General features: G+C 34.2%; 1 protein-coding gene across 1 annotated transcript in view; it reads right to left on the bottom strand.

Moving 5' to 3' along the window:
* The window catches only part of LOC136030992 (uncharacterized), a 193,069-nt gene that overhangs the window by 43,118 nt on the left and 136,642 nt on the right, over positions 1-13,309 (bottom strand). The window contains exons 12-13 of the mRNA XM_065710155.1: positions 11,022-11,262; positions 773-929 (exon numbers count right to left, since the gene is read on the bottom strand). Coding sequence (XP_065566227.1) covers positions 773-929; positions 11,022-11,262 — 398 coding nt within the window. The remainder of the gene's footprint in view (positions 1-772; positions 930-11,021; positions 11,263-13,309) is intronic.

Below are 13,309 nucleotides of genomic sequence, written 5' to 3'. Positions count from 1 at the left end.
ATAAGACACCTCAGCAATATATCGAGAACGACTGGGGGTATTGAGTTTAAACTTTTGGGAACACAACTATTACTACTTATGCTCTTACAATCTAAATAAATAAAAAGATTGTAATTGTATTCAGGTTGTCAAAGAGAATCTAGATAGAATCTAGATAGGTCAACTTCAGAAGCTATAAAATTAAATTAAAAAATACTGTTTGCGTCAGGATTAAAAATTGTTGAAAAAGTTTCTCCATCATACAAATGCATCATACAATGCAACCCAAATAGCAATAGCAACCTTGGATTCTTACAGAAAAAAATTGAAAAGATAAACAATATTATTTTTTCAATGAAAAAGACTATGATAATAAAAAAATGAAAAAGAAATTAATTGAAAAACTTTTTCCATAAAACAAGTTTTCCAAAGAAAAGTAAAGAGCTCCATTAAGCCAAGAATGAGCAAAAATAAAGTCGAATAATCTTCCAAGCGTAAAACTACCACAAATCACTATCAATAAATAGATGAAACCCTAAACAAATAAATAGCAGAGTCAAACTCAAAACGAGCAAAAATTAACATGAGTAGGGCTGACAACCCACATGCTTTCTCAAGACCTGATCACAATTTGTACTTTACCGAAAACAAAATACTTTTGAATTGCCTGAATCTTTAATGTTAGTCATTGGCTGTATGGGCTTAGCACCTTTGATACATTTTAGCTAATGTGGTTTATGAAAAGCAAGTATATAAGTTTGATTTCAGTTGTGAACATGCTTGTACGACTTACCCACAGACAGTGATAGTGAACTGGCTTGCTCATATACTGACAGTCTTGAGAATATGGACACCTTATTTGTCCAAATCTCACTGTCACATAGAACATTGTGGTAATCAAATCCTGGTGTCGATGGTTATCATGGTGTTCTTTTGCAGCGTCAGTTGACCTGAAATGAAACATCAACATTTAAAATATAGTTATTCATTGTTAATTTTTCTAGGCATAGAGCCAGTACGACAAAACAAAGCGGTCCACTTACGTGTAAGCATGGAAACCAACTGAATCTGATCCGATCAAACAACAAGAAATACTCGTTTCACCCATTGTATAACATACAGTGAAATTTGGGTAAATCAACTATCGAGGAGGTAAGACACTTCGAGTTAACATTCATTTCTAGATGTCGAGGCATGAATATGCTAGGTTATATATAATAGAGAATTAAAAAATATCCTTATTTATTCACAAGGTTCACAATCAGGATGAACCTGCGTGAATAACCAGAATCATTTAGAATATCTGAATTATTCCTGTGAACCTATTTTGGGCAGAAGAGCAAAACAAAAATTCAAATTATATAGAGACTAACTTAAGGAGAAAAACCCAAAATTCGATAAAATTGGGGAAAGACTTCAAGCTGAAGACTATATCCTTTTTTGCGTCTAATTCCAGGCTCTAATGTGTTCACAAATATTAATGCACTGATTACGGCTTCAGGGTCAACAATTGAATTGAAGGGTGTTTATAATCTATTCAAATACCAAAGGGAACATTATTAGACTCTTTTTTCACATTTCCGTATAAATGGTAAATTAGCAATTTAGCAGGTCATAGCAACGAAGTGTAAACAAGTAGTGATTCGGACTAATAGCAGCCAGAGCTCTTAAGCCGAAGCTTTCGTAACAATATATATGTATACATATATACATATATGTATATATATATATATATATATATATATATATATATATATATATATATATATATATATATATATATATATATATATATATATATATATATATATATATATATATATATATATATATATATAGGCGCTTCGCGCCCCTCCAAGCCCCCCCCGCGCGCGTAAGTCGTTACGCGCCATATTAGTTACGCGCCATTGTAGTTGTGTCCCTGTGTCCCACCTGTGATATATATATATATATATATATATATATATATATATATATATATATATATATATATATATATATATGTTCTTAACTATGTAAAACATGCGAATATACAACATTCTTCGCTGTCCCATTGTCTGTGCATATAAATAGACTGTCAGGTTTAATGACTCTTGAACATGCAATAATTGTCCATGGGAAATACAATCCGTATTCAGATCTATGCCTCATTATTCTAATGATGTGTCCCTGTGTCCCGCTCGTCATTTATATTCCCTGTGTCCCGGTCGTCATTTGTGTCCCGGTATCCCAGTTTGTAATTTCTCCCAACACCTAGTTGGTGTGGCGCTTCGCGCCCCCCCAAGCCCCCCCGGGCGCGTAAGTCGTTACGCGCCATATTAGTTACGCACCATTGTAGTTGTGTCCCTGTGTCCCACTTTTGAATAGATATATATATATATATATATATATATATATATATATATATATATATATATATATATATATATATATATATATATATATATATGTTTTTAACTACGTAAAACATGAGAATATACAACATTCTTCGCTGTCCCATTGTCTGTGCATATAAATAGATTGTCAGGTTTAATGACTCTTGAACATGCAACATATAATTGTCCATGGGAAAAACAATCCGTATTCAGATATATACCTCATTATTCTAATTATGTGTCCCTGTGTCCCGGTCGTCATTTATATTCCCTGTGTCCCGGTCGTCATTTGTGTCCCGGTATCCCAGTTTGTAATTTCTCTTTGAGTGTCCCGGTCGTCATTCATATTCCCTGTGTCCCGGTGTCCCGGTCGTAATTTGTGTCCCGGTCTGTAATTTCTATTCGAACAATCCCTGTGTCCCGGTCGTCATTTATATTCCCTGTATCCCGGTCATGATTTGTGTCCGGGTGTCCCAGTCTGTAATTTCTCTTTGAGGTTCCCGGTCGTCATTTATATTCCCTGTGTCCCGGTCGTCATTTGTGTCCCGGTATGTAATTTCATCAGTTGACAAACATGACGTCAGTCAAACGCCACCCCAACACCTAGTTGGTGGGGCGCTTCGCGCCCCCCAAGCCCCCCCGCGCGCGTAAGTCGTTACGCGCCATATTAGTTACGCGCCATTGTAGTTGTGTCCCTGTGTCCCACCTGTGAATAGATATATTATATATATATATATATATATATATATATATATATATATATATATATATATATATATATATATATATATATATATATATATTATATATATATATATATATATATATATATATATATATATATATATATATATATATATATATATATATATATATATATATATATATATATATATATATATATATATATATATGTTTTTAACTACGTAAAACATGCGAATATACAACATTCTTGGCTGTCCCATTGTCTGTGCATATAAATAGATTGTCAGGTTTAATGATTCTTGAACATGCAACATATAATTGTCCATGGGAAAAACAATCCGTATTCAGATCTATATCTCATTATTCTAATGATGTGTCCCTGTGTCCCGGTCGTCATTTATATTCCCTGTGTCCCGGTCGTCATTTGTGTCCCGGTATCCCAGTTTGTAATTTCTCTTTGAGTGTCCCGGTCGTCATTTATATTCCCTGTGTCCCGGTGTCCCGGTCGTAATTTGTGTCCCGGTCTGTAATTTCTATTCGAACAATCCCTGTGTCCCGGTCGTCATTTATATTCCCTGTGTCCCGGTCGTGATTTGTGTCCGGGTGTCCCAGTCTGTAATTTCTCTTTGAGGTTCCCGGTCGTCATTTATATTCCCTGTGTCCCGGTCGTCATTTGTGTCCCGGTATGTAATTTCATCAGTTGACAAACATGACGTCAGTCGACAAACAACTTCATGACGCATACAGCTCAATCCTTAAAATGACGTCAGTCGACAAACATGACGTCAGTCGACAAACAAACATGACGTCACTTGACAGACAGACACACACACACACAGACAACTTATTTATATATATATACTATCTCTTGGGGTGGCGCTTCGCGCCACCGTAACACCTAGTTGGGTGTTGTATAATATATATATATGTTTTTAACTACGTAAAACTTGCGAATATACAACATTCTTTGCTGTCCCATTGTCTGTGTATATAAATAGATTGTCAGGTTTACCGACTCTTGAACATGCAACATATAATGGTCCATGGAAAAACAATCCGTATTCAGATCTATGCCTCATGATTCTAATGATTGCCCTTGAGCTTTGTTGATGGTGATTGCTAATCGACCATTCCCTGTGTCGCCACCGTCATTTATATATCCCTCTGTGCCCCCCGGCTTCCCCTTTGTAGTTGTGTCCCTGTGTCCCGGTCGTCATTTACATTCCCTTTGTCCCGGTCGTCATTTGTGTCCCGGTGTCCCAGTCTGTGATTTCTCTTTGAGTGTCCCGGGCGTCATTTATATTCCTTGTGTCCCGGTCGTCATTTATATCCCCCTGTGCCCCCCGGCGTCCCCGTTGTAGTTGTGTCCCTGTGTCCCGGTCGTCATTTATATTCCCTGTGTCCCGGTCGTCATTTGTATCCCGGTGTCCCGGTCTGTATATACATTCGTTTTTTTAGTTTTGTTTTTCTCCTTTATTTTTCATTTTTTTCCTTTTTTATTTTTTTTTCTTTTTTATTTTTTTTATTTTTTTTAGCTTTTTTAGTTTTTTTATTAGTTTTTAGTTTTTTTTTCTTTTTAGTTTTTTTGTAGTTTTTACCTTTTTTTTAGTTTTTTTAGTTTTTTTTTACTTATGTCCTGGTCGTCATTTATACTCCCTGTGTCCCGGTCGTCATTTGTGTCCCAGTGCTTTGTTGATGGTGATTGCTAATCGAACATTCCTTTTGTCCCGGTCGCTTTCTCTTTGAGTGTCGTCATTTATATTCCCTATGTGCCGGTGTCCCGGTCGTCATTTGTGTCCCGATATCCCGGTCTGTAATTTCGTCAGTTGAAAACATGACGTCAGTCGACACACAAACATGACGTCACCCGACAGACAGACCCACACCCACACAGACAACTTATTTTTATATATATAGATATATATATATATATATATATATATATATATATATATATATATATATATATATATATATATATATATATATATATATATATATATATATATATATATATATATATATATTTTAACTGAAAGGAAGAAAAATTTTATTAGTTATTTGTCCAAGTTTTTTTAGAGCAACTAATGAAACATAACGGCTGTTCAATTAGAACAAGAAGCTTTTTTAAAGCACAAAAAATTTCGGCGTAATGGGCCGGGAGTTTCGAAGGGGAAGCTCCCCTCGTATTTGGAATAATTTCTCTCAGTTTAATTTTTATGGTTGTTCCTTATATTCGGTAGAAAAAAACTTATTTTTCTTGTTTGGTATGAATATAGGATGAAGTGTGCAGTTTGAGGACTAATTGCGAACTTATTGCGAAGAGGATGGTTTATTTTGGATAATCATGCTTCATTCCAAAAACTAAATACAACAAATCAGCTGTTTCTTTTTTTAGAGTGTTACCGTACAAAAATAACTTTATAATTCAAAGAATCATATTTGAGAATGAAGTATCCCTCCTCACATTTAGGGAAACCCTAGGTATGATATTAAAAACAAACAGATACTAAAGTACGGCAAAGCCAGTTTTTTTCAAATGAAATTGAAGAGTAACATTAAAAATCAAAATTGATAGAAACTGTTCCTTGTATGAGGGGGCTGCCTCCTCTTCAAAGCCTCCCCCACTTAAGAAACAAACCTCAAACTCAAGACCCATTAAATTGGGATAAGAAGTATCTTAAAAGCACAATATAACTTTAGCATAAAGAATCAGTGGGAAGTTGAGGAGGGCAGCTTCCCTCATGTGCAGAATTAATTAAATTCTTTTTAAGTTTTAACGTCGCTCGTTACTTCCATCAGAAAAACTTTTTTTTTATTCGGCACAACTTATACAGGACACATATATAGGACACATCAATTTGGCATACAATTTCAACGATAGTTAAGGCATTTTATAAAAAGAATGTAAAACACACACCCATAAATTACAGCTTGTCTGTATATATGCCTGAATGATGAAATATTGTTAAAAACGCGGTCAAAGAACTCATCAAAAATTTTAAGTTTGAATTCGAAAATGGCTTATTACAATAGATTTTTCAAAGCAGAAGGCGTGTTAATAACTAAGCCATAATTAATTACGTAAGCAGTCTGTCTTTTGAACACCAAATCAAGAAGAAGAATAATTGCTTTTCGCCCTTTTATAATATTAAACTTTTGAAAATACAACATAAGTGGTCCTATTGTTAGAATTGGAGTCTCTCCATATTAGTATTGCAAATTAACCAAAATGTCTGTAAAGTAACTATCTTAAGCTAGGTTCGCCATTTCTCTATATTTGTTATTGTTTTTGTACAAGACCTTCTTTTTAACATTTTTTTTTTATTGCTTTTATTTCCTGAGGCCTCTTTACTTTTCTTTCTCAACTGAAACTATACTCCTTAAAAAGTCCTCAACAGCTCTCTGGGTCATAAAACTACATGGTAAACTTCAAGCGTGTAGCTAACCACCCAATGCTGGAGGATTCTAGTGTGATTGAACGACCGTCAGTCTGTGAGATAAATTAACCAAAAGCCCCTGCTGGTTAACGGTCAGAAAACCGTGTACTATAGTATGCAACACGATAAAGACAAAATTGCAAGAGAGGGTCATGGGGAATGTTGTGATTACCTTTACAATACCGATCACTATATCCAACTTCTCCACATTGGCACTATTTTTTGTACCCTCCCCCCCAAAGAAGAGTTTTGCCTTAATAATGAATCTAAATAAAGGTGAACTTTTCATCTTGTATGTACGCAGAAGAATGGACAGCTTTTGGTCCAAGTCATGTCAAAGTCTCCTGATTTTAGGATGTTCTCTGCGATTCATCTTTATTTGGCTTTTCTCGAATTCATACCCCCCCCTCCCCCAAACTAAATTTCTGCACATGTACCTGTTTTTTGTGCTTTTTCTAAAAGTAATTCAGTTCTAAAAAGAATTCAACAGGAACTTATATATTTTCAAGACACACAAAGGATATCAAAGGATAAACCAGTAATAGAATAGAAACTAATGATGCAATTGCGAGGCCTTCACTTTGACATCATTAATATAACCTCACATACCTCACCAAAAATAAAGTCTCAAAAAAGTTAACCTTATAACCTCATAACATCCCATGGAGGGGAGTACAAAAAAAAACTTATAATTGAAAAGAAGAAAAATAAAATAAATAATAAAGGGTAAACGTTTTAATTAAGATAGTGTGAAAATATAAAAAAATATTTTGAAATGAATAAAAAATTGAATTTCACTTTAAGTATAAATGGAAAAAAATGTAGTCTAAGAAATGACGTCAAAGAATAAACGTAGAACGATATTTTTGAAACATGGGGTACACCTGACAGGGATCTAAAATTCCCAACCCCTTACATTACAGTAACATTACCAAGGAGGTAAAATGCCAGACCATTTTATAAAGAACAAATTTTGAACAAGAAATCATTTTGTTAGTCATCAGTAAAGTACCGTTTACGGTTTTATGGATTTTTCAAATAGCAGAATCGCTTGAAAAAGAAAACATGGAGAATTTTGCGACGACATTAAATTATATGCAGTGTATTAAACTTTTATAACCATGGAAATTAGCATTTCTATCAAAATCCTCGGAATCATAAAAATTCATGTCTCGTAGGTCTTTTGAATTTGGGTTTTATTCCTTCTCCGAGATTCAATATTTACCGCATTTTCACCAAAGCCAAATAGTTGATATCTCAATAAACACAATTTCTTTATTGCCTAAGAGCAGTTTACAGTTTTCTGTAAAAACAGAAATGGCACTTTGTCCGGTGTACGATCGAAACTTTATTTCAAGTTAGTACTCATAAAATAGAGGTTTATGATAGTTCAAAGCCTTTGTCATAAAAATGTTAGTTTCTTTCATCTCTATTTGCTTGAATTCTATAAAAAATTCTACAGCATAAAAGCTTTCGACACATTTGCCCATTTCTTCATTCAGAGGCCACTAAAAACTCAAGGGCTAGTTTATTGTTCATATTGATCTTGACATCTTAACTTTTTTCGAGGTTGTGAATTTGTCCTTATAGGGTCCAAAATAATCATAGATTCAGAAGCTTCAATCTTAAAGAGATGTGAGTAAACTTCAATGAAAATACACTTTATGTCCCTAAGTGATCTTCACTAATAAAAAGTTTAAACTTTCACCAAAAACGTTATACATCATCCATTTTAAACGATTTCTAGTGTTGGTATTTGCAATTCATAATGCTAGCACATTCAAAGGCCGCTAAAAACTCAAGGGCTAGTTAGTATACCTATTAATGATCATAACGGTTAAGAAGGTCGTATATATGTCTCTAGAGGGTCCAAAGTCATCAGAGATTCAGGAGGCTCAATCTTGAAACATTCAAGTACATTCCAATCAAAAGCCACTTTACAGCCCTGAGTTAATTTTGATCAATTAAAAGTCCAAATCATTCCCCCCAAAAAATGTTGAATGTCGCCCTTTTTTACAGTTTCTAGTGTTGGCGTCTGCATTTTGTAATAGTACTATTTGCCCATCTTTTATTCAAAAGCCACTAAAAACTCAAGGACTAGTTTATTAAACGCATTGATCATTATAACTTTTTAGGAGATTGCAAATATGTCTCTACAGCGTTGAAGGTGATCACAGATTCAGCAATCTTAACTAAAGAGATGCAAGCAAGTTCTTACAATGGCCAATTTACAGCTCTAGGATAAATTCACATAAAAAAAATTATTCAAATTCCCAAAATTTTAATTCTCACAGAAAAATTTGGTTATGCGCAACCTTTCTTTTAACAAATTTTAATGGTAGCCTGTGAATTTTCGAATGATAGCGTTTGTCCATATGCGTATTCAGAGGCCACTAAAACCTCAAGGGCTAGCGTATTTTGTGTATTGATCTGGGAATCTTAAGTGTTATAAATCTGCCTTTAGAAGAATCAAAGTGATAATTTGTTCAGAAGTCTCAATCTTAAGAAGAGACAAATGAACCATTATCAGAGATCATTTTACGATTCCAACTACTTTATGAATATTCATATTCAATAATAAAAAGTTTAGATACTTGCTAAAAAAAAAAAAATCACAAAAAAAAATCGTCATACATAGAAAATATTTAACAGTTTCTATCGGCACCCTTTGGAATTTCTTGAGGTAGCATTTTCTCATGTCCTTATTCGGAGACCAGTAAAAACTCAAGTGATAGTTTATTGTGCGTATTGATGTTGCTATCCTGGCGTTTCAAGAGGTGGTAAATCTGTTTTAAATGGTTCAAAGTGATCATAGATTCACAACCCATATTCCTAAAGAGATCTAATTAAGGTCTTAGAAACGGCCACTTTTCGGCCCCAGACTAATTTTTAAGTCTTATCCCCAAAGCTAAAAATGTTTCCTTCAATCAAATTCGGAGGATAGCAAGATTCGAGAACAGGGCCTTTTCCAATTTCATATACAATTGCGGGTCGTTCCAAGAAAGAAGAGGCGTTAAGACTTTCTTAATGACAAAAATCCTGGGCTGGTTAACCAAAGAAACAGATTATGTTGATTTTAAGATAGGCTGATATTATTATCGAAAATTAATACTTACCTAGAATGCAACTTGATTCTTAAAAAAAGATTACAGAGTTATTTAGAGTTTACTTGTCTAATTGGTTACGGAGATTAGAATTTGCGGTTAAACTCTCTTTGCCACTGTAGGTTGTTTATTTTTATACTGTCTTTGGATTTCACTTTGAAAAAAACAAACAAAATGAACAAAAAGAAAAGGGCTAAGAGTCAAAATACAACCTGAACTTCTCTATTTAAAAAACTGAAAAATATGGTACTTTGACTTGGGTCCACACAGCCTGCTATAAAAATCGATATTTTCAATAAACATAACTTGCCTATTTTGGGTAAATTCTCAGGTTTTTTGAGGACCCAACAAGTAACTCCTGATGCTTATGTAAAAAATATAATGAATTTTGATCTAAGATTACATCTCAGTAGGCTAAAATTTATTGATATACAAAAAAAAAAAAAACAATAAAGAAGGAAGAAGCTGTAAACTTTGCTGAAAGTGTCACAATATTTTCATCAAATAAAAACATCTTGTAAGAATTTTGTCATTTTTATTGCAGGAAAGAACAAGATCTGTTCAAAGAAGTTTTGGTTGTAAACAAAATCATCTGGTTTTTGCTTGGCATTTTGCTTTGTTACTTATTCAAGTTTTGACCTTACTTTTTTGTGGTACTTTTTAGGTTTGTTTTTGCTCTGTTATTTGAGTTTCCTGTTGTGTATTTTACAAGATCACACCGACAGGAATATCCAGAGAGGCTGACCCATTTCCCTATTAGAAGGTCTGCGGAGAAAATTCTTGTACATTAGATTGGTCATACCAATTTTTTTTTTGCGGCATTAAGTATTATAAACCCTATCAATTGTTCTTTGTTTCAATTATTCTGGTAGAGCTGTGCGAGGAATAAATACCCAAATGTGTCTTTTTGGGATCCATGAATCATGAGTCTCTTTTTGTCTTGAAAGAATTGTTGAAAGTCTTGAAAAGTCTATTTTAAGAATGTCTATAGAACTATTTTAGGCTTTGATGAGCGATTTGCCGACACGGGGCGAACATGAGGGAGTTTTTGGAAAAACTACACCTGAGGTATTTTTTTATGTGGCCAGCCAAAACTTTAGAACTAGAGCAGGAGCTGCTTTAATTTTTCAAGTCACCTAGATTCATTACGCTGCTTTTACTGACTTCTGAAATTCTATCAATAAATTGACTCCTCTGTTTGAAGCCAGAGCGCAAATATTTTTACGTTTCTTAGTCTTTAAAATTTATTTTAGATTAAACTGTTATTATTTTCTAATCATTTAAATACACAATTTAAAATACATATAATAATTATTATTTCTATTCAATTATTATTAATTTAATGTTATTATTACTTTAAACTAGAAACTATTATCATTATTATCAATCAAATATAATATTATTATATTGTAACTTACTTGAAGACCATCCTACAATCTTCCTCAAGACAGTGAAAGTGTCCAATTTTAGTAAGTGAACAGTCGCTTTGGCAGTCCGTGGTATGCGTAGCACACAAGAAGGACGTCTTCCAGTCGGACTTATCCTCATTTCCTTCTGGTTGGCTTCTTCCTTGAGTCAAATCCATTGCTTCAGGTGATGAAACTGTTTCTCTAATTCCAGGGGACCCAGGTCGAGAAGCCGTTTGGGAGTCGTAACTACCTGTAAGATTAACACGTAAAATACTTAGAAATATGCGTGCTGCTCTCGAGTACTGCCGTGTATTTCATTCTTTGGATTTTTTCTTTCTTTAGGTTTCCCCCTAGAGACCAAGGAAATTGTGTTACAAAAATTTTAAGGAAATTGAGAAGGATTAGTCAATCTGGAGGTTAGGAACACAGCCTAGATTGATGATGAGCGAAGAGTTAAAGAAAGGATGATCAGAACATTTGGAGAATGTGTTATACTATGATAAAGTTACAAGAAATGATACAATAAAGAATGAGAAAGTTTGTGACAATATGGAAGTGAATGAAAATTTTGTTTGCAAGTAACAGCTAGAGACAGTACTAAAAGAACTAAAAACAATAACAAGGCCTTAGGTGTTGATAGTGTTTTAAATCAATTTTTTAAATATTTTTTTGTAAAGTTAGAGACAAATTAATGAAGAGTGTGGAAATTACAGAGGAATTGACTTTATTTCCATAGGAAGCAAAATACTTAGTATGACGAAATTTTTTAGACTGGGGTATGATATGATAAGGTTTTAGGAGAAGAAGAGTGCAGTTTCAGTTGTTGGGAGAGGATGCGTCGACCAAGTTTTTAATCTTAGATTAACAATCGAGATATTCCTAAGTCCTCAAATGATTCAGACGCTTGAATCATCCGACAGAAAGGCAAGAACTATCCTTGCATGGTATACCAGATAGATAAATTAAAGTGATTAGTGCTATGTACGAGAGTAACACTGCTGCAGTTAATAAGGTAGGAAATAAGGTTAGTAGCTGGTTTCGTATTGGAGCAGGAGTTAAGCTGGATTGCGTTCTATCCCCATTTGTATTGATCATTCTGATGGACTTTGACCTAAGGAATATGGCAAAGGCTATGGGAAAGCATGGAATCTAATAGGAAGTTAAAACTTTTCAAGACTTATGTCGATGATTTGAGTGTGCTAGATGAAAACATTACAAAAATAAATGATTATTTGGAGGCTTTGATAGTTCAGGGTTCAAGAATAGGTTTGAAAATTAGCTTTAAGAATACTAAGTCACAAAGACTAGGAATAAATGAAGATGAAGAAGTGATGCTGGGCAACAAGAAGATCGGTTAAGTGGATAGCGTGACTTAGCTGGATAGTATTATTAGTAAAAATAGTAGAAGCAGTGGAGATCTCAAAAGTAGAATGGCCGAGACCTTTAGTCTGTATTGAAAGCTATAGCGATGTCAGTGATCAACTTCGGATCTGAAACGTGGGTGCTTCGGAAGAAGGGGGAAGATGTGCTAGATGTTTTTCAGAAAGATTGTCTACGGATTTTTTGATTACCCGTCTGACTAACCGTATTTCCAACAGTAAGCTGTATCAAAATGTGACTCTATCCAGCAATCTAGGGATATGACTTGAAAAAGATTGAGATGGCTAGGATGCGTTTTTCGAATGAAGGATGGCAGATTGCCAAAGATCTTCCTTTTCGGCCATTCATGAAAGCCAAGATAAAAAGTAGGTAGTGTCCTATAGGGTTAGAAGAGGTCGTGAGAAAGCATTTAAAGGAAATTAGAACTTTTTGGTAGGTGCAAAGAAGGGAAATTGAACAGATTGAGATGGAGGAGGGCTGTGCGCACCTATTTTGGCCTCAGCCTGCCCGGTGATGCAGTAAGTTGTTTCTTGTAGTATTGGTTAGCAGTTGTATCAGATGATTTTTCAAAAAAAAATTCAGTAATGTTGTAATTTTGCTACACCTTACCGGCTCAGAAGGGAATCATTTAAGGTACAAGTTATAAAAGCATCACATACCATTTGAGGAAAGAAATCTAGGAAGAAGAAATCGGGCAATCTCTTGTGAAATGCTAAAATAAAGTAAAAGCTCCGTTTCAAATGTTCCAGTTACGTAAATCTTTTTATATTTCAATCTCAGGTTCTCTTAAGGAATGGTTTACCACGTCTATTACCCTTGTGTGCATGGTAGTATTTTGAATATGATTGAAATCGTTATTTTGTCGTTAAAAATATTTGCATATTTTGTTTTGTAAGAAAGCAATAATCTGGTAGATG

This window comes from Artemia franciscana, chromosome 1, assembly GCF_032884065.1.
Source record: "Artemia franciscana chromosome 1, ASM3288406v1, whole genome shotgun sequence".
Taxonomy (NCBI): Eukaryota; Metazoa; Arthropoda; class Branchiopoda; order Anostraca; family Artemiidae; genus Artemia; species Artemia franciscana.
The sequence above is the reverse complement of the archived record's forward strand: the minus strand, read 5'-3'. Positions and strand labels throughout refer to the sequence as shown.